We start from the raw sequence: 19,006 nt of genomic DNA, 5'->3' as shown, positions 1-19,006 counted from the left end.
GATTCAACTCTCATGGGAATTATAGTCCAAGCACTGGGTTGAGGAAGGCTTCAACAAACAAACAGGGCTCTGCCCCCAAGCAGCTTACACTCTGAATTTTGAAAGGGCAATGAAAGAGGAAAGGCATGCGTCGCACTATTTCTCCCATCCTACCAAATTCCCCCCTTATTTCTAATGCAAAGCCAATTGTGGCATCAGATAGCTGGATACAGTTGTGTGTGTGTGTTTTTTTGGGGGGGAGGGGGGTTAAAAAAAATAAATTTCCATGCACAAATTGCAGTTAAGAAGATAACCCAGAGAAAGAGATGAAAAAAGCGATGGGAAACCAGGAAAGTTGTTATTTAGACTTCTTCCAGAGCATTTTTGGTTCTCAGGGGCCGAGAGCAAGCAGCATTATGTGGTGGCTGGTCCTGAGTCATCTCACACCCTGGGGCATGGCTGCTTTGGGGGATGGCTCTCACTGGAGGTTGACCAGGATGACTGACAGGGGGATCAGTGCGGCTTGCCCCCAGAAAAGGCTCAGCCCCCTGGCTGCTGAGTTGCACAGGTCAGTGTCACAGCAGGAAGAATAAAAGGTGAAATTGGTTCCCAGAATGGGTCGGGTGCCATGGGCCCCACACATCGAAGGATCCCCACAGGTCTTCTCGTAGATAACCAGTTCCAAGGCACCTGAGGAAAATAGATCAGAGATGAGGGTGAACAGAATGATCAGGGGGAATCCCACATGCGCCCATTTCTTCCTTTTCATAGACATGAAAAGTGAACGCCTGAAATCACGGGTTTCCCAACTGTGGCCTGTGAGCTTCGTTCAGTTGGTCTATGGGGAGTCTATAAAATTACGATTCGAAACCCTCCGGTACATTACAATTGCAGAAAAATTACTCTGTGTTTTCCACCAGGAATCTCCTAAATTTTCCATGGTCTGGGCCATGTTGCATGAGGAAGGGAATGGGCCAACTCAGGAAGCTGAGTTATACCGAGTCAGATCCTTGGGTCCATCTTGCTCAATATTGTCTATGGCAGCAACTCTCCGGGGATTCACACAGGGACATTCCCAACCCTAACCTGGAAAGGCCAGGGATTTGAACCTGGAACATTCTGCATGCAAAGTTTCCAGTTCATTAAAAGTGAGGGAAAGGAAGCTGCCCCTCTCTCTCCCCCATGATAACGTTGTGTGCTGCTTTCCCTCGTTTGCCGCAGCAGGAGTATACCAACTGCAAACAGGAATTGTTACTAACAGTAAAAAAAAAGGTAAAGGACCCCTGGATGGTTAAATCCAGTCAAAGGCGACTATAGAGTTGTGGCGCTCATCTCGCTTTTCAGGCCAAGGGAGCCAGTGTTTGTCCACAGACAGCTTTCCGGGTCATGTGACCAGCAAGACTGAACCACTTCTGGCGCAAGGTGTTCAGGATACAAGGTGTTCAGGATCCAAAGTACGATTGTACTCCTGAGCGTAATGGACAAGCACAGTGGACAAACCACTTCCTGCAAAGGTGGTACATAAATCTAAGAAATAATAAAGCAAAATAAAATCCAGGTTCCCCCAGAGCATGTTGGTGCTTTCCCCTTTGTTTCTTACTGGGCCTGTTTTTGTCTCCCCATTTCTATTAGCACTAATTATTTTGAGTTTGCTACTAGAGCAGTCTTTCTCAACTTTGGCTCCCCAGATGTTGTTGGACTACAACTCCCATCACCCCTAGCTAGCAGGATCAGTGGTCAGGGATGATAGGAGTTGTAGTCCAACAACATCTGGGGACCCAAGGTTGAGAAAGGCTGTACTAGAGGGAGTGGTAGCTTCAGAAGTTCAGGGCTGCTCCCTGTCCGTCTCTGAAAACATTCCCTCCTCTTTTTCCTCCCACATTCCCAGGCTTTCTTTCTCTGGCCTTGACAAAAGCAGGATCAAAACATCAAAACTATTGGCAAAAGCAAATCTGGCAGCAGAACCTCTGTGCCCTCTGATGACGGACGTGAGGCATCTCTGAGACGGGCCACATGGTGTGGGGAACTTCAGGCAGTCCAGCGGGGAGATGGTAGGGAACAGGCAGGTGTAGCATCGCAAGGCGGATCCTGAAAGCAAAGAACAATGGTGGCCTTAAGGCACAAAGTACTGAAAACCATAGCTCTTTGTTGGCACAGTGGTGCGGACCAGGGGTGGGCAACTTCTTGCCTCCTGCAGGTGTTGGACTACAACTCCTGTCACTCTTGCCCATTGCCCAAGCTGCCTGGGGCTGATGGGAATTGGAGTCCAACAGTATCCAGATATCCAGAGGCCGAATATTCCAGGTGTAGAAAAATGGTAGCCAATAATTCTAAAAAACCTGTTTCATTTTTGAACTGCCTCTTATGAAGTTATCACAAAACAATTTCACAATTCAATGAAACATGGATAGATGAGTCGGTTGAGCATGGAATTCTTAATCTCAGGGTCAGGGGTTCGAGCTTCCATGTATTTTGGACTACAGTTCCCATCAGTCTCAGCCGGGCAATAGTTGGCATAAGTTTATATGCTACTACTGTGGCCTGTGTTTTGTGAACCCCAAAATGGAAAATGAGTGAGGTCCCAACTAAAGAAGAATGACAATTTAAGCTGACGGAATATGCACAGCTTGCAGACTTAGAATCATAGAATCATAGTTGGAAGAGACCACAAGGGCCATCCAGTCCAACCCCCTGCCAAGCAGGAAACACCAACAAAGCATTCTTGGCATATGCCTGTCAAGCCTCTGCTTAAAGACCTCCAAAGAAAGAGACTCCACCACACTCCTTGGTAGCAAATTCCACTGCCAAACAGCTCTTACTGTCAGGAAGTTCTTCCTAATGTTTAGGTGGAATCTTCTTTCTTGTAGTTTGAATCCATTGCTCTGTGTCCGCTTCTCTGGAGCAGCAGAAAACAACCTTTCTCCCTCCTCTATATGACATCCTTTTATATATTTGAACATGGCTATCATACCACCCCTGAACCTTCTCTTCACCAGGCTAAACATACCCAGCTCCCTAAGTCGTTCCTCATAAGGCATCGTTTCCAGGCCTTTGACCATTAACATAAAGAATTAGAGAACAAGAAGAACATATGTTTAGAGAAGATTGGAAAATGTTTAATGAATATACGGGGGGAATTGTGTACACCTGAAAATGTTGGCAGCATTATGATAAAGCCAACAGTGTAAATAAGTTCTGATGGATGCAATAATGGAATATTGAATGGTTTAGTTTTTGTAAAGTATGCAGGGATTTATGGTATGCAAAACGAACCATGGAAAGAGAAGAAGGGAAGCCACTGATATTTTAAGGATGCTTAAGTGAGTATTCTAAATTGTATAACAGAAAATTCAATAAAGATATCTACAAGAACTCACTTTTTTAGGGGTGCCAACTTGAATAAAATATGTTTTGGGGGGGGATGTGCCCAGGTAAGCCCCACCCCACATAATAGATCACAAGATGCACCATTTGAATGGGTTTTCCAGCTATGGTGGCTGATAGCTGGCATCAGTCGTACACAGAGCAGAGAAGTCGGTGGAGTTAATAATAATAATAATAATAATAATAATAATAATAATAATAATAATTTATTAATTATACCCCACCCATCTGGGCGGCTTCCAACAGAAAAATAAAATAAAATAATCGATTAAACATTAAAAAGCCTCCCTAAACAGGGCTGCCTTCAGATGTCCTCTAAAAGTCTGGTAGTTATTTTTCTTTTTGACATCTGGTGGGAGGGCGTTCCACAGGGCGCGCGCCACTAACGAGAAGGCCCTCGGCAGGGAACCAGGCAAACTTGGCTTCTCGCAGCGAGGGAACCGCCAGAAGGCCCTCGGCGTTGGACCTCAGTGTCCGGGCAGAACGATGGGGGTGGAGACGCTCCTTCAGGTATACTGGACCGAGTAGTTTCCAGGTCACCTTCAAAGGTAGCCCCACGTAGAGTGCATTGCAGTAGTCCAAGTGAGAGATAACTAGAGCATGTACCACTCTGGCGAGACAGTCCGCGGGCAGGTTGGGTCTCAGCCTGCGTACCAGATGGAGCTGATAAACAGCTGCCCTGGATACAGAATTAACCTGCGCCTCCATGGACAGCTGTGAGTCCAAAATGACTCCCAGGCTGCGCACCTGGTCCTTCAGGGGCACAGTTACCCCATTCAGGACCAGAGAGTCCCCCACACCTGCCCGCCTCCTTTCCCCCACAAACAGTACTTCTGTCTTGTCAGGATTCAACCTCCAACCGCCTCCAGACACTCACACAGGACCTTCACCGCCTTCACTTAAGTGACTTAAGGACATTGCTTTCAATAGGTTTACTTCGAGTACCACTTTGGATATTGACCCACATGGAACAGTTTATGACGATTCAATTAAATGCATGCAACACGAGCATAGTTTGAGTATTCATGACATCAGTAACCAGGTTATCACAACACAGCTGCTGTTAGTCCTCCTTACTTCCACAAGGGGGAAACATTTTCTTCCAAATCCCATTAATCTCAGGATAAGATTACTTCCTCGTGGGCAAGCAGGCCTCCTCCTCCTCCTCCTCCAGCTCTGCCAGATGCTTCTTGCTCTAAAGGAACTCCCTTATTATGCCGAACAGCTGTTGCTTTATTCCAGAACATCTTACTTTGATAACTCAATGAAAATGTATCTGAAGAACTGTGCATGCACACAAAAGCTCATACCAATGACAAACTTAGTTGGTCTCTACTGGAAGGATTTTTAAAATTTTGTTTCAATGAAAAGAGCCTTATTGCAGAAGGATCACAGCCCAGCAGCCTTCAGCTTTGGGGTGTCCTGGGTGGGGACCCCAAGTACTTCCCTCTTCTCCCAAAGCATTTCCCCCTCTTAGTTCTGCATGTGACTTTTCCTTTTCCATGTGGAGGATTGCCAGATTATAGAAAACCCGGAAGTAACTGTTTCCATTTTTGAACGCTTTACGGAAGTCGAATGGCTTACTCTGCATTTTTTCCCCATTTTCCCCACTGACTTTGCCGACTGCCCTTTGCGCCTTGGTTGTCGAACGTTTCAGAAGTCGAACTGTCTTCTGGAATGGATTATGTTTGACAACTGAGGTACCACTGTATTATTATTATTATTATTATTATTATTATTATTATTATTATTGCCCTGCCCACTCTGGGTGGCTTCCAACATATATCAAAATAATGAAACATTAAACATTAAAAAAAAATCTTCCCTATGAGGGGCTGTCTTCAGATTTCATCTGAAAGTTGTATTGTTACTTATCTTCTTGGCTCGGGGGTTTGCGTAACTCCATATCCTCCAACATTTCTCTGATGAAAATCAGGACGTCCTAAGGAAAAGCGGGACATTCCGGGATCAAATCAGAAACCAGGACGGCTTCTGTAAATCCAGGGATGTCCCTAGAAAATTGGGACACTTGGAGGGTCTGGCCTTCTGCATGAAAGGCAGATTTTCTGTCTCTGAGCTATGGCTCTGCCCCTTTCCTCCTGTTATGGCCTCCCTTGTGCCAACTTGATTGTAAGCTCCTTGGGGCAAGGATCTGCCCTCTTTCTTATAGTGTAAAGCCCCTGTATGTTGATGGCATAGTGTACAAAGAGTTGTTATTTTTGTACTGTGTTTGCCTTATGGCTGAGGAGGTCCACAGTTTCAATCACAGCCCTCCGTGATCCCAAATGCTGATCAGGCATTCCTCATCCCCACATATACCGTTTCTCTGAAAATAAGACACCGTCTTATATTTATTTTTCCTCAAAAAACACACACTATGGCTTATTTTCAGAGGATGTCTTATTCCCCCCCTCCTCCTGCCGCGGCCGGCATTGCTGCTGCGCCTAACACTATGTCTTATTTTCGGGGTATGGCTTATATTCCTTGAATGCTTAAAAATCCTGCTATGGCTTATTTTATGACTACGTCTTAAAATAGGGGGAACAGGGTATCTCTCTGCTAGGCTCCCCGCTTTTCCACTGTTCCAGCTCTGCTCTTGTCACCATTTAAACTTCTCCCATCCCTTTAGCTTCACGCCTGGGAAAACTTTACTGACTACATTCCTGCCTGTAAGGCTCCGGTTAACACCACAGGAGCTGAAACAGTATGAAATTTAAAAAAATGTTTTAAAGAGAGAACAGTTTATCAAGACTTTCCATATTTTTTTAAAAAAAACCAGGCAAAGAATCAATAAAAACTTGTTCATATACACTTATACACAAGGTTACAGCAAACCTAAGAGCGAAACCAGTAGACAACAGAAATTATATACAATCCACAATGCATGAACATTCAGCGAAGCAATCAGGGAACCATCACAAAAGTCATCAGCTAGCCAAGCATAAAGAGAATAATTCTTTTTCAACTCAATCAGCCTGAAACATCAACCCATCCGTATGTTGTCAGGAATGCATTCCCAAGTATTTTCTTTATATTTGCATCCAGCCATGGGCGTACCCAGCGAGGGGCGCGGGGGGGGAGCTGCCCCCCCAGAAGCAATTTTTAACCGTATTTTACGGACCATAACCCACACTTTTCCCCTCCGAAAACTGAAGGGGAAAAGTCGCTGCGGGTTATGGAAATCGGGCTGTTTGTGTCCCCTCCACAGCTGCAGCCAGCGACAGGAACGTGGGGGGGGGGAAGAGCAGCCTGAGCTGGGGGGGCAGACGGGAGCTCCATCCTTCCTTCCATCCATCCATCCTTCCCCCCTCTTCCTTCCTTCCTTTTTCTCTCTCCCTCACTCCCTTTTCTCTCTCACCCCTCCCTTCCCTTCCTTTCCTTTCCCTTCCTTCCTTCCTTCCTTCCTTCTCTCTCTCTCTCTCTCTCCCCCTCCCTCCCTCCCTCCCTCCCTCCCTCCCTCCCTCCCTCCCTTCCTTCCTTCCTTCCTTCCTTCCTTCCTTCCTTCCTTCCTTCCTTCCTTCCTTCCTTCGAGAGCCAGTGTGGTGTAGTGGTTAAGAGCGGTAGACTCGTAATCTGGGGAACCGGGTTCGCGTCTCCGCTCCTCCACATGAAGCTGCTGGGTGACCTTGGGCAAGTCACACTTCTCTGAAGTCTCTCAGCCCCACTCACCTCACAGAGTGTTTGTTGTGGGGGAGGAAGGGAAAGGAGATTGTGAGCCGCTTTGAGACTCTTTCGGGTGGTGATAAAGTGGGATATCAAATCCAAAACTCCTCTTCACTCCTTTTCTCTTCTCTTCTCTTCCTCCCTCCCTCCCTTCTCTCTCTTCCCTCCCTCCCTCCCTCCTCCCTCCCTCCTTCCCTCTCTCTTCCCCTCTCTTGCCCCCCACCCCAGTTTTGATCCTGGGTACGCCCGTGCAGCCAGCTATCCAAAAATCCCACAGTGTACCTGGACCTCTGCTCAAAATTAGTTGCTCACAGTACAATCCCACACTTGTTTGCTCGGGATCAGGGAAGGGCAATTTCAGTTAACCCCCATTTCTCATCCTTCTAGGCTTTAAGTTCCCCAGGTCCCGATGTCGCTTTGTGATTTCCATGAAAATCCATCTGCATCTCAGAGCAAATTTATCCTAATGAACGCATCCGTGTATGAATTTTTGCCCAATGTACACATTTTCGCGAGTCCCTTTTCCTAACACAATGCATCTTTGCATGCTATTTTCACAAATATATGCATTTAAAAGCAAATCCCCCCCTCCCCCAGATAATGTTCATTTTTGAACATATTACTGTGCTGGAAAAGTGCAGCTAGACTGGTGATTGGGGGCAGCCGCTGAGACCACATAACACTGGTCCTGAAAGACCTACATTGGCTCCCAGTACATTTCTGAGCACAATTCAAAGTGTTGGTGCTGACCTTTAAAGCCCTAAACGGCCTCGGTCCAGTATACCGGAAGGAGCGTCTCCACCCCTATCGTTCAGCCCGGACACTGAGGTCCAGAGCTGAGGGCCTTCTGGCAGTTCCCTCCCTGCGAGAAGCGAGGTTACAGGGAACCCTGTGGAACGCCCTCCCATCAGATGTCAAAGAGATAAACAACTACCTGACATTTAGAAGACATCTGAAGGCAGCCCTGTTCAGGGAAGTTTTTAATGTGTGACATTTTAATGTATTTTAAATCTTTGTTGGAAGCCGCCCAGAGTGGTGGGGGAAACCCGGCCAGATGGGTGGGGTATAATTTTTTTTAATTATTATTATTATTATTATTATTATTATTATTATGATCATCATCATCATCATCATCATTGCAAAATTCAGAAAGGCACGGATTTTGAAGGGTGGTTTTGATTTGGTTTACAAATTATTTTTGGGAGGTGTGGATTAAGGTAGAGCCACTTTTAAATGTGAATGGAGTCGAATTTCTCCCCCGCTGCTACTCAGAAGTAAGAGGGTATAGGATTGGGTGAGGCCCGCCAGTTAACTTCTACTTACCTGATGGTAGGAGGAGGAGGGTTGCGCAGCTGACCAAAAACACGACCTTCATCTTTTGCCTTATCCTGTCGCTCTGGCTCTTGCACTGCCTGACTGGGCTAGGCAGAGGGTCCCTTTTTAAAGTTTTCCACCCCACTAATTAGCAGCCTCCTTCATGTGATTAACATTAATTTAACATCCGGGCTTAGAAGAGGCCGGAAAGGCAGAAACTGAGGAGAGCAGTGCTTTTCAAGCGGTGGCAAGAACCTCAGGCTTCCTTGGAAACCCCCCTTTCCTCAGAGTTTCCTTCGTAACGGTGAACACTCTGCTTGAAAAATGGCCTGCTCCCTTTTTAAGTAGCTTGTATCTGTTAAAATTTTAAAGGTGAAACCCTATGCATGTTCACTGGCAAGTAAGTAGGAAGAAGTAAATAACTCGGAAGTAAGAAATAAGTGTTCGGCCACCCTCTTGAAGCCAACCAGGGTGTTTCTATCAAGAAGGCCCATGAATCATGGAATCATAGAATCTTAAGAGTTGGAAGGGAACCAAGGGTCATCTAGTCCCACCCCTGCAATACAGGAATCCTGAGAATCCTAAAGCATCCATGACAGGTGGCCATCCAACCTCTGCTTTAAAGGAGAGCCCACAAACTCCCAAGGGAGACCGTTCCACTGTCGAACAGCTTTTACTGTGAGAAAGTTTTTTGGTATGTCTATAGTCGGAATCTCCTTTTCTGCAACTTGATTTGAAGATGGCTATCATATCTCCTCTCAGCCTTCTCTTTTCCAGGCTAAATATACCCAGCTTCTTCAGCCATTCCTCATAAGTCTTGTTTTGCATCAGTAAGTATCACACTGAGGCGAAGGACTCAGAACTTCTTCTTCTTCTTCTTCTTCTTCTTCTTCTTCTTCTTCTTCTTCTTCTTCTTCTTCTTCTTCTTCTTCTTCTTCTTCTTCTTCTTCTTCTTCCTCCTCCTCCTCCTCCCCTTCTTCTTCTTCTTCTTCTTCTTCTTCTTCTTCTTCTTCTTCTTCTTCTTCCTCCTCCTCCTCCTCCTCTCCTTCCTAGTATGTTTCCGGGCACAATTCAAAGTGTTGGTGCTGACCTTTAAAGCCCTACCCAGCCTCGGCCCACTATACCTGAAGGAGCATCTCCACCCCCATCGTCCAGCCCGGACACTGAGGTCCCGCTCCGAGGGGCTTCTGGTGGTTCCCTCATTGCGGGAAGTGATGTTACAGGGAACCAGCCAGAGGGCCTTCTCGGTAGTGGCGCCTGCCCTATGGAACGCCCTCCCACCAGATGTCAAAGAAATAACTATCTGACTTTTAGAAGACATTTGAAGGCAGCCCTGTTTAGGGAAGCTCTTAATATTCGATGAATCATTGTATTTTAATATTTTGCTGGAAGCCGGCCAGAGTGGCTGGGGAAACCCAGCCAGAATGGCGGGGTATAAATAAATTATTATTATTATTATTATTATTATTATTATTATTATTATTATACCAGACTGCGGGAGTCACTTCTGAGCATGCTCCACCCAGTTCCAAAATGGCGGCAGCTACTTCCGGCAGTATTATTTCTCCGACAGCAACTTGGCAGGTATGGAAAGGACTCCAATTATGATCACAGCGTCCAGGATGGTTTGCATAGGGAGATGTGTTCCTGGAGGTATTGTGGTCCTGAGCTGTACTGATCACCTCAAAGGCTGGGCTAGAAGGCAGTTTTTTAGATGTTGTTGTTTAGTCGTTTAGTTATGTCCGACTCTTCGTGACCCCATGGACCAGAGCACGCCAAGCACTCCTGTCTTCCACTGCCTCCCGCAGTTTGGTCAAACTCATGTTCGTAGCTTCGAGAACACTGTCCCACCATCTCGTCCTCTGTCATCCCCTTCTCCTTGTGCCCTCCATCTTTCCCAACATCAGGGTCTTTTCCAGGGAGTCTTCTCTTCTCATGAGGTGGCCAAAGTATTGGAGCCTCAGCTTCACGATCTGTCCTTCCAGTGAGCACTCAGGGCTGATTTCTTTCAGAATGGATAGGCTTGATCTCCTTGCAGTCCATGGCTCTCAAGAGTCTCCTCCAGCACCATAATTCAAAAGCATCAGAGTCTTTGAGATACTCTGGTCTAAAACAGTATACACAGGGATTTACATAGCGTAACCACTGCACAAGTAAATCATGATGGATGCTGAATAAACAGGCTGCCAGGAGGTGCCCACGTCTCAGAAGACCCTGGAGCATTTCGAAGGCGGTTCCTTGGCAGGTAAATTGATGTGAAAAAGAAGAGCTCCCTAAGGCTTCGAAGGCTGAAACTAACTAGATTTGAGTGTGGCTCTGCCTGGTTCTGATGGGGTCCAGGTAAGCTGTCTGCCATCAGAGGAAACCGCAGAGTGTTTCAGAAATCGAACTCGGGGCCTAAAGACGATGGTTAAGAATAGCCCCTTTAATCCCGATACCCCTTGAAGCTGGATAGAGAAGGAGCTACGGCAGGTTGGAACTAAGGGCCTTCAGCTGCACAGAGCTCGTGTGCCAGATTCAATGACTGCTTGCTCTCATGATCCAAAGCTCCAGGGATTTGGGATTAACGGGCCTAATTGACTTGGCTCCGAGCCTGCTGGGCGAGGCAGGCAAGACGTCAGCGAAAGCGAGCGTCAACAACAGCAGCCTCTGGCTCAGCCTGTGTGCACACAAATCACGTTGGGGCCGCAGGCACCCCGTAACAGGAGAATTGCGGCCCCTGGAACAAACACAGAAGAGGGAGGCAGTTAATTCTCCGTCTCCCTTCCACCCCTGCCCCTAGCTAAACCCAGGGCATTTGACCAAGCACCTGAAATTTCTGGATTCATAACGGATTAAGCTAAAAGGCAAAGGGTCTCCAAATCCTCAGCAACTTTTTAAAGCAGGGGTACGGAACTTTTGTCGATCTGATGGCCCCCTTCCGGAACCTTCCACGGGCCACATGCGATTAGTGGGCAGGGCCAGAGTGCATGGAGTGCATGGAGCAACAGGTGTAGGCTGAATTTCCACCGCTCACCTTCAGAGATTTCTTTCTACGCATTGGTCCCCATCTGCACTATACATTCAAAACAGCATCGCACCACTTCAGACAGACACAGCTTCCCCCAAAGCATTCTGGGAAGGGTAGTTTGTTAAGGGGGCTGAGAGTTGTTAGGGTACTCCCCCCCCCTGCCCCACAGTTCCCCTCGCATAGGTAACAATTCCCAGAGTTCCCTGGGGAAAGGGATTGACTGCTAAACCCCTCGGGGGAAACGTCCGCTTAAATAAAGCCAAGTCAATAAAATGGTTATGCCACAGTTTCATAGCTGTTAAGTTTTCCCTTTTCTCGCGAGGAATCCTATCCGGCATAATGGAATTTCCCTTATAAAAAAGGGAGAACTTGACAGCTATGCACAGTTTGGGTGCCTTTCCCCCACCTCTTCCTTTGCAGCAAAAAGTCAGATTTCCTTCGGGGAGGAGGGGAGTGGGTTTGTTGCACGAGAGCACCAAATCCACTTTAATTGCATGGCCTCAATTCGGCAATAGGGGGATTGAATCCCACCTGCCAAACAAGAACCCGAGGAGCTGCTTCTCTCTGCTGCTGAGGTCCTTTTTCTACTGGAAAAGCCGGGGACTGGACACGGGACCTTTTTGCAGTCCTTCTCCAAAGGAACCACTACCTTGGGTTGCTGTTTAAAATCTCATTACAACCCCAGCAAGATTACCAATGCAGATCATGTCGCCTCTCTCTCTCTCTCTCTTGAAGGATTTATGCCTTTGGCATGCCTAGCGACTCGAAAGAGGCCCATTTCACTGTTTATAACAACAGGCACTCAGTGTATGGAAGCAGCCAGCCAGCTGAGAAGACACGTGCCCCTGTGGAAGTATCACATGGTGGTCTAACATGAGGTTGGGGGGCTGGGGAAGTGCTATTCCCCCGCCCCCGCCAAAGCCCTCCTGAAACGTCTCTCTGATAACAGATGCAGGCCGGGCAAACCTTTTGCTCCCTATTCAGCCTACAGACTTCCTTCTCCTTCACAGACTCCACACTGTCACCTAGTTCAGCTACACATTTCAAGACAGCCATGTGCAGAACAGCGCACCAAAGAATGAAGTGTGGCACGATCGGAGGACAGACGCCTTCAGATATCTGAAAAAACACCTGCTCCTACGCAGATCTAGACACACCCTCGAGCATCTATGGTAAGGTAAAGGTAAAGGGACCCCTGACCATTAGGTCCACTCGCGTACGACTCTGGGGTTGCGGCGCTCATCTCGTTTTATTGGCCAAGGGAGCTGGTGTACAGCTTCCAGGTCATGTGGCTAGCATGACTATGCCGCTTCTGGCGAAACAGAGCAGCACACGGAAACGCCATTCAGCGCCGTCTTAAGCGTCCCTGTCGCCATGGTGTGCCGGTGGGCGGGTGGGCGCGGCGCTGCTGCGCGGCGGGCGGGTGGGCGGGCAGGCACAGCGCGGTCTCTCCGGCGCCCTCCCGCCCCGTTTCCCAGCGCAGCTGCGCAGCGGACCGGCGGACTGGCCGGCCAGCGGGCGGGCGCAGCTCGCGGCGCCCTCCTGCCGGGCCAGCGCCATGGTGCCCTGCGCCCCCGGGGGTCTACGTAGAGCCGGCCCTGACGCCATTCACCTTCCCGCTATTTATCTACTTGCACTTTGACGTGCTTTCGAACTGCTAGGTGGGCAGGAGCTGGGACTGAGCAACAGGAGCTCTCCCCGTTGCGGGGATTCGAACCGCCGACCTTCTGATCGGCAAGCCCTAGGCTCTGTGGTTTAGACCACAGCTCCACCCGTGTCCCACATCTACGGTAACCCACCTCAAATGGTCTTTGCCCTCTGGCATGAGGAGAACAATGGAAGCGGCAAAGGTTTTTGACCTTTTTCAGGCCACGGCTCCCCTGAGCGACGGCATCCTTTCTGCGGCACTCTTGTGGGGCTCAGGAGCCCAGTCTTCTCACCCCTTGCCTGCAGAGCCGGCAGCCTCTCACCCTTTTTCGAACACCCACCCTTGTGGGGTGTTCCCTCAGCCTCCTCTCCTCTCCCCTTTCCTTGGGAGTCCTCCGGGCAGCCGCTGCCGCCCCCCCTGATCTCTGAGCTCCCCCCCCATCCCAAAGAGAGGTTCCTCCTCACACTGCTCCACAGGGGCCAGTCAAGTGGATGCCCCCAGCCTCAGTGGCACAACGGAGACTCGCCAAAGGTAAACGTGAGGCACGCACCTGACCTTGAGAAGAAGCAGGGCTGCTGCAAACAGCTGTGTGATCCTTTGGGAGGCAGAGATGCAAGAGGGCATTAGAGGAGGGAGGGAAGGAAAGAAAGAGGGACAGAGGCCAGGGTTGCCCATGGCAGCCCTGACCATCATTCAAGGAACCCTGGGGTGCCATGGCACCCTGGCTGAAAACCACTGAACTAGAGTATTCATCTGTCTGGCTCAGTATTTTATTGGAGTGCTCCTTCAGGGGCTTCGAACTTATCTGGAAATGCCAGGATCTGAAACCTGGGACCTTCTGCATGTGCAGAACATGTACTCTGAAATCACTCAGCCACAGCCCTTTCGAAGGTGGGAGGCTGCCAGGAGAGGAAGTCGTCCATTGTGTCGTTCTCATGGAGACTTGCTCAATGCCCACTCTTATGCTGTATCTGAGGCCACGTGAAGACCTTGCTGGTCTGGAAGGCATTGAGGCATCGCTCCTAGCAGTTCCCGACACACCACATCTGGAAGTAGAAAAGAAACCCACCCAACACGTTTTGATTTTTTATTATTCCAGCTGTTTTGATCACAGCCACGAGAACCTCAGGTTGTCTTCCATGTTGGAATTGGTTCTACAACTAATCTACTTTAAAGAAATCCACAATCTTACTCGGCTACGAGTGATTGCCAAAGAAGAAGAAGAAGACAACTGCTTAAAAAGCACTAATATGGGGGGGAGAGAGAGAGAGAGAGAGAGAGAGAGAGAGAGAGAGAGAGAGAGAGAGAGAGAGAGAGAGAGAGAGAGAGATGAAACCCCAAACAGAAAAACAGAGGCGCAGCTAAAATGGACACCAAAGGTTCTGAATAATTCAAGCGAGAGCATCGAGCCGAATGCTTCCCAAGGGAGAGCAAAGCTTCTGCAGGGCTCCCTGACGGTCTGACCTGAGGGCGAGTGGCTGTCTGACCCCTGCTATGGAAAACAGCAAGAGCCAGTTCAGCAGGAGAATGTGATGACACCCCCCCCCCCAAGACTGTATGATTTCAGGCTGCGGCCACCAGCATATTTGAATCAGCTGTACTCTCAGAGCAGGGCTCTCTACATATGGATATGTAATTAGATTATGATTTTGTATTTGTAGAATCAAAGAAAAATGATTTTTTAAAATAATAATAATAATCAATACACCGCAACTTGTGTGTCGTTCTGCAGTATGATTTAAGCTCTTGTTTCTGTCATAGCTTTTTGTGGTTTCCCCCACTAACTGATTTTAAAATCCCATTGCTTGATGTTACGAGAAACCTGCCCCTGAGGTCTACATACGGAGGGAGGGCTGTAAATTACGAAAATCAACAAATAAACGCACACTTCAGTTCTGCTGATGTTATAAACTGTTCCCAAGGGGATACAGCACAGTGATGTCCTGCTTACTGAGTCAGGCACCACGCGTTTGGGTACCATAAACAAGTTTGTGATTCTGTTGCCCGCCTCCCTAGCAGGGCACTAAATGCAGGCCTGCGGCAGGGTTTCTTGTCACAGGAAAGAGAGGAAGGGGAGGAAGTACTGGAAGCAGTACTTAAGACTGTCAGCAAAGTCACTTAAATAATGCAGAGCCCAGAGACAAAAACCTGGATAACACTTTCCTGAGGAAACAGAAGCAAAACAGTGTATAGCTGGGGAGGAAAAAACAGAGAGGGTTTGTCTTTCCGACTTCAGGCTTTGCACATAGCAGGAAAACACTCAAACAAACATACAAAGCAATCGGAACTACGCACAAGGGAAACTGTGTTTTAATGCTCAGGAACCCGGCAAAGTCTTTGCAGACTTTTTAATATTATGGATGTATGCTTTGTTATTATTTTATTAATAAAGGTAAAGGGACCCCTGACCATTAGGTCCAGTCGTGACCGACTCTGGGGTTGCGCACTCATCTCGCATTATTGGCCAAGGGAGCCGACGTATAGCTTCCGGGACATGTGCCAGCATGACAAAGCCGCTTTTGGCAAACCAGAGCAGCACATGGAAACGCCGTTTACCTTCCCGCTGTAGTGGTTCCTATTTATCTACTTGCATTTTGACGTGCTTTCGAACTGCTAGGTTGGCAGGAGCTGGGACCAAGCAACGGGAGCTCACCCCGTCACAGGGATTCGAACCGCCGACCTTCTGATCAGCAAGCCCTAGGCTCAGTGGTTTAACCACAGCACCACGTGGGTCCCGGGGATTTTATTAATACTATTGCTTAATACAAGTTTGTCATGGCCTTTGGCTAGAAGAACAAACTTATGAACTGGAACAAAGGGAAAACTCCCTCAGGACTACACAGCCAGGCCCGTCTTAACCACATCCAGCGCCGTGGCGCAAAGGTCCCTCCGGCGCCCCCTCCCTTCCCAAAATTTAGCCTGAGGCAGAGGGCGCCGTTGGGGAGGGAGGGAAACAAAGACAGAAGCCGGCTGGAAGATCGATGGCGGTTGGGATGGGAAGGAGGAGGCAGAGGAGGAGGAGGCGGCAGCAGCAGGCACAGGGCTGTGGGAAAAGGCAGTGGGGCTCTCTCCGCCGCCACTCTTCTCCACAGCCGCCGCCGCTTGCTGCCGGTTTGCCTCCGCGCTCCCCACCCTCCGTCACGAAGCAGCAGGGCGCCCCCTGAGGGAGCTAGCTGGCTGCTGTGGCAGGCTGGAGAAGCGCTCCAGCCACCAATTGCGGCACACCAGGCGGGGTGCGCACACCAGCCGGAGAGGGGCAGGCGGAGGGAGGGCTGACCGCTGCGCGCCCGGCTCTCCGCCGCCAATCACCTCCTCCGTGGCCCCCGCATCTCTTCCCTGGTGCCCTCCAACGCACGGCACCGTGGTTCCCCGCGCCACTTGCCTCTATGGCTAAGATAGGCCTGTGTACGTGCTGCTTCAGGAAAGATCATGCTACTTTGCCTGGTTGCTACATAACACGTCCACCCTGCCCGGCTAGCTCACTTTAACGACAGTGGATTTAACCCTTAAGTTTCACATTCAATGATCTCTGCTGTTATATATCCAACAAAAGCAGGGGCAGGGAACTTTCTTCTTTTCCTAACAGGAGATATTGGCACAGAGGGGTGGGAAATTGATTGGGCCCACACACACCTAAAAAGGGACCTCTTCTGCTACAGGAGAGCTTTTGAAAACACAGCCTGATCTGTACTTTCAACGCCATCCTTGCTCAGTGGGGAAGTTGTTCAGCACTGGACAGCTTCCTGCCTGGGAGGGGGAGCATATCAGTCAACTGACAGCCAACAAAATCCACACGTTCCAATTGGGTGATAACAGGGGTGATCGGTTCCTCCACAGCCCTCCTTGTGTGAGGGGTGTGTGGAATCCAGCAGATTTGCCCCCCAGGCTAGAAGATCTTCACCCTGACTTATTCCATGATGGCACACAGTTAATTGACAGCACCTGTCTACAAGGCTCAATACCAGCTTGCTCTCGTTAAATTGAGTTGGTTGTCACTCTTAACTTCCAGTAATTAAGAGAATAAAGGACGGAGCAACACCACATTCTGCAAGAATACGAGAATTACAGTCACAAAATGGACCAATGTTGCATTTTAACCGAAATACTGGAAGTCCAAGCTGTGTGCGACTCTGATCTTTTTCTGTCTCAGTACCAATTAAGACCTCAAGCGTGAATAAAAAAAGGGGCCTGTTTCAGAACATCCACCCTATCTGATCTCCTTAGTCTAGCTTGGGTTTCTGCAGGGGTTCCCCCCATCAGCAAAAAAAAGTTTGTTAAAGAAAAAGAGGTGGGGATAATCTAGATGAGGATGAGTAGGGGAATGCAGCTGCGGAGCATGAATCTTGTCATGAATACTTCAGCCTTTGCCCTGACACCACCCTCTATGCTTTGCAATGAGGACTAGGAACTTGGAAGTAAATAAAGACCCTGCCAAATCCACACGTTGTGCTGTGCACAAGGTTCTGTGCGGATTTTTATTGGCAGCAGGCAAAAAGGAACAGTGACGCATATTGTTGTCTTCCTGTGCCCTCTCTTTCTCTCTCAACTGATCTTTCTTTTGCCGTGGATCACATGGTGTCTTTCTCCTTTTAGCTCAAAACACAGAGCTTCCTGTTGCTTTTTGTCTCCTTGTCTGTGTCTCTGTGTCAGGGCTGGCCCTACTGTTAGGCACAGTGAAGCAACTGCCTCAGGCAGCAGGAGGTGATGGGTGGTAACAACAGCCGCTCCCGGCTGTTCCTCCAAAGGCCCCCTTTGCCATTCCTACCTGTTGCCAAAGGGTCTTTCCTGGACCCCACCAATCTCTGGCCAGCTGCCTCAAGTGCGGTGCAGGGCACTATCCTGTCACCAGCGTTGAAGCAAGACCCCACCCAAACCATACATTTGGAGTACTAGCATTCCCCTTTAAACAGCTACAAGAAGAAATTTCCCTATATAGAACACATTTTGGGGCACACTATTTTCAGTAATATGTGCATTTTTACCCTAGCGCTTGTGTTTTTGTACATGTTACTTGACTATAGAACTGCATTGCAAAATTCAGAGAAGCGTGGATTTTTTTAAAATGGCGGTGTTTCAGTTCACATAGTTTTTCAGAAAGTGTGGATTAGGTAGGTTTTTCTTTAAATGCAAACTGAAGTGGCTTTCCCCCCTCAACTCTGTGTTGGTGTTGTTTGACTACAAAACCCATCATCCCTCCCCATTAGCCATTCTGGCAGGGAGCGATGGAAGCTGAAGTTCTCGAACTCCCTGTTGCATGTTCAGACCGAGACCTCCCCCCTAAATAAATTCGCCTTTGGCCTCTTCACTGTGTCAGCCCTGCTGGCAATTTTTATGAATGCAATTTTATGAAAGCTTTGGCCTTTCTGTGCAGGAATGCCCATGTGTCTCAAGGTTGTCTGCTTTTTCATTGTTTAACCACCAACAGTAAACATTGTCTGTCTTGTGGGCCTGGCCGTTTATATGCAACCTGCTGCAAATTTCTGCAGTTCTCCGAGTTAACAGCTGCAAGTCTACATGCCCATCCCCGCTGACACGAGGAAAACTTTCTAAATGCAATGCAAACACTCCAGCAAGACTAACAGACATCCCCGGGGCTTTTAAAATTTATTTTTACAGCCGGAGTTCAGCTCCGGCACCTCTCAGGTGGGCGCCACTGCCATTCCAAGAGAGCAAGAGAGCCCTGGCTCCTCTTTTTTTCTAGAAAAATTGCTACTCAATCATAGTTGTGCAGTTTCTATACAAAAACTCAGAACTGAGCTATACAAAAGCCACAGATGCATCCCAGCACAGCCCTCGGAGCACAAGTGATAAAATACGAAGGCCGAGATCCATGAAAGAGGCAGGTATGCTTGCTGGATGTGTGACAGCAAGTGGTCAGAGGAAGAGAGTGAGAAGACTGGGAGGAGGAGGTGTCAGAAGCTGAAAAGGTAACAGGGTTTAGTGAGCAGGAAGAGGCTGTGACAGAGAGCAGTCTAGAACAAGAGGCAGAAGCAGAGGATGGAAAGGAG

The 19,006-nt window shown here is 48.5% G+C and overlaps 1 protein-coding gene across 1 annotated transcript; it reads right to left on the bottom strand.

Moving 5' to 3' along the window:
• Positions 1 to 247: 247 nt before the first annotated feature.
• On the bottom strand, positions 248 to 8,472 carry LOC132591682 (protein Bouncer-like). The gene is made up of 3 exons (XM_060271154.1): positions 8,350 to 8,472; positions 1,945 to 2,067; positions 248 to 669 (listed from the first exon to the last, which is right to left on the bottom strand). Exons 1-3 carry the CDS (start codon positions 8,399 to 8,401, stop codon positions 458 to 460), a joined length of 387 nt encoding a protein of 128 aa, XP_060127137.1. The 5' UTR covers positions 8,402 to 8,472; the 3' UTR covers positions 248 to 457.
• Positions 8,473 to 19,006: the final 10,534 nt, after the last annotated feature.

Source organism: Zootoca vivipara, chromosome 2 (genome assembly GCF_963506605.1).
Source record: "Zootoca vivipara chromosome 2, rZooViv1.1, whole genome shotgun sequence".
Lineage (NCBI taxonomy): Eukaryota > Metazoa > Chordata > Lepidosauria > Squamata > Lacertidae > Zootoca > Zootoca vivipara.
This window is presented reverse-complemented; position numbering and strand designations above follow the sequence as displayed.

Excerpts from the sequence above, each read along its gene's own strand:
- LOC132591682 (XM_060271154.1), bottom strand. The coding sequence starts at position 8,401 with ATGAAGGTCGTGTTTTTGGTCAGCTGCGCAACCCTCCTCCTCCTACCA. Across the intron at positions 2,068-8,349 it reads CCTCCTCCTCCTACCATCAG|GATCCGCCTTGCGATGCTAC; the intron begins GTAAGTAGAAGT and ends CTTTGCTTTCAG. Across the intron at positions 670-1,944 it reads CGTCATCAGAGGGCACAGAG|GTGCCTTGGAACTGGTTATC; the intron begins GTTCTGCTGCCA and ends TATTTTCCTCAG.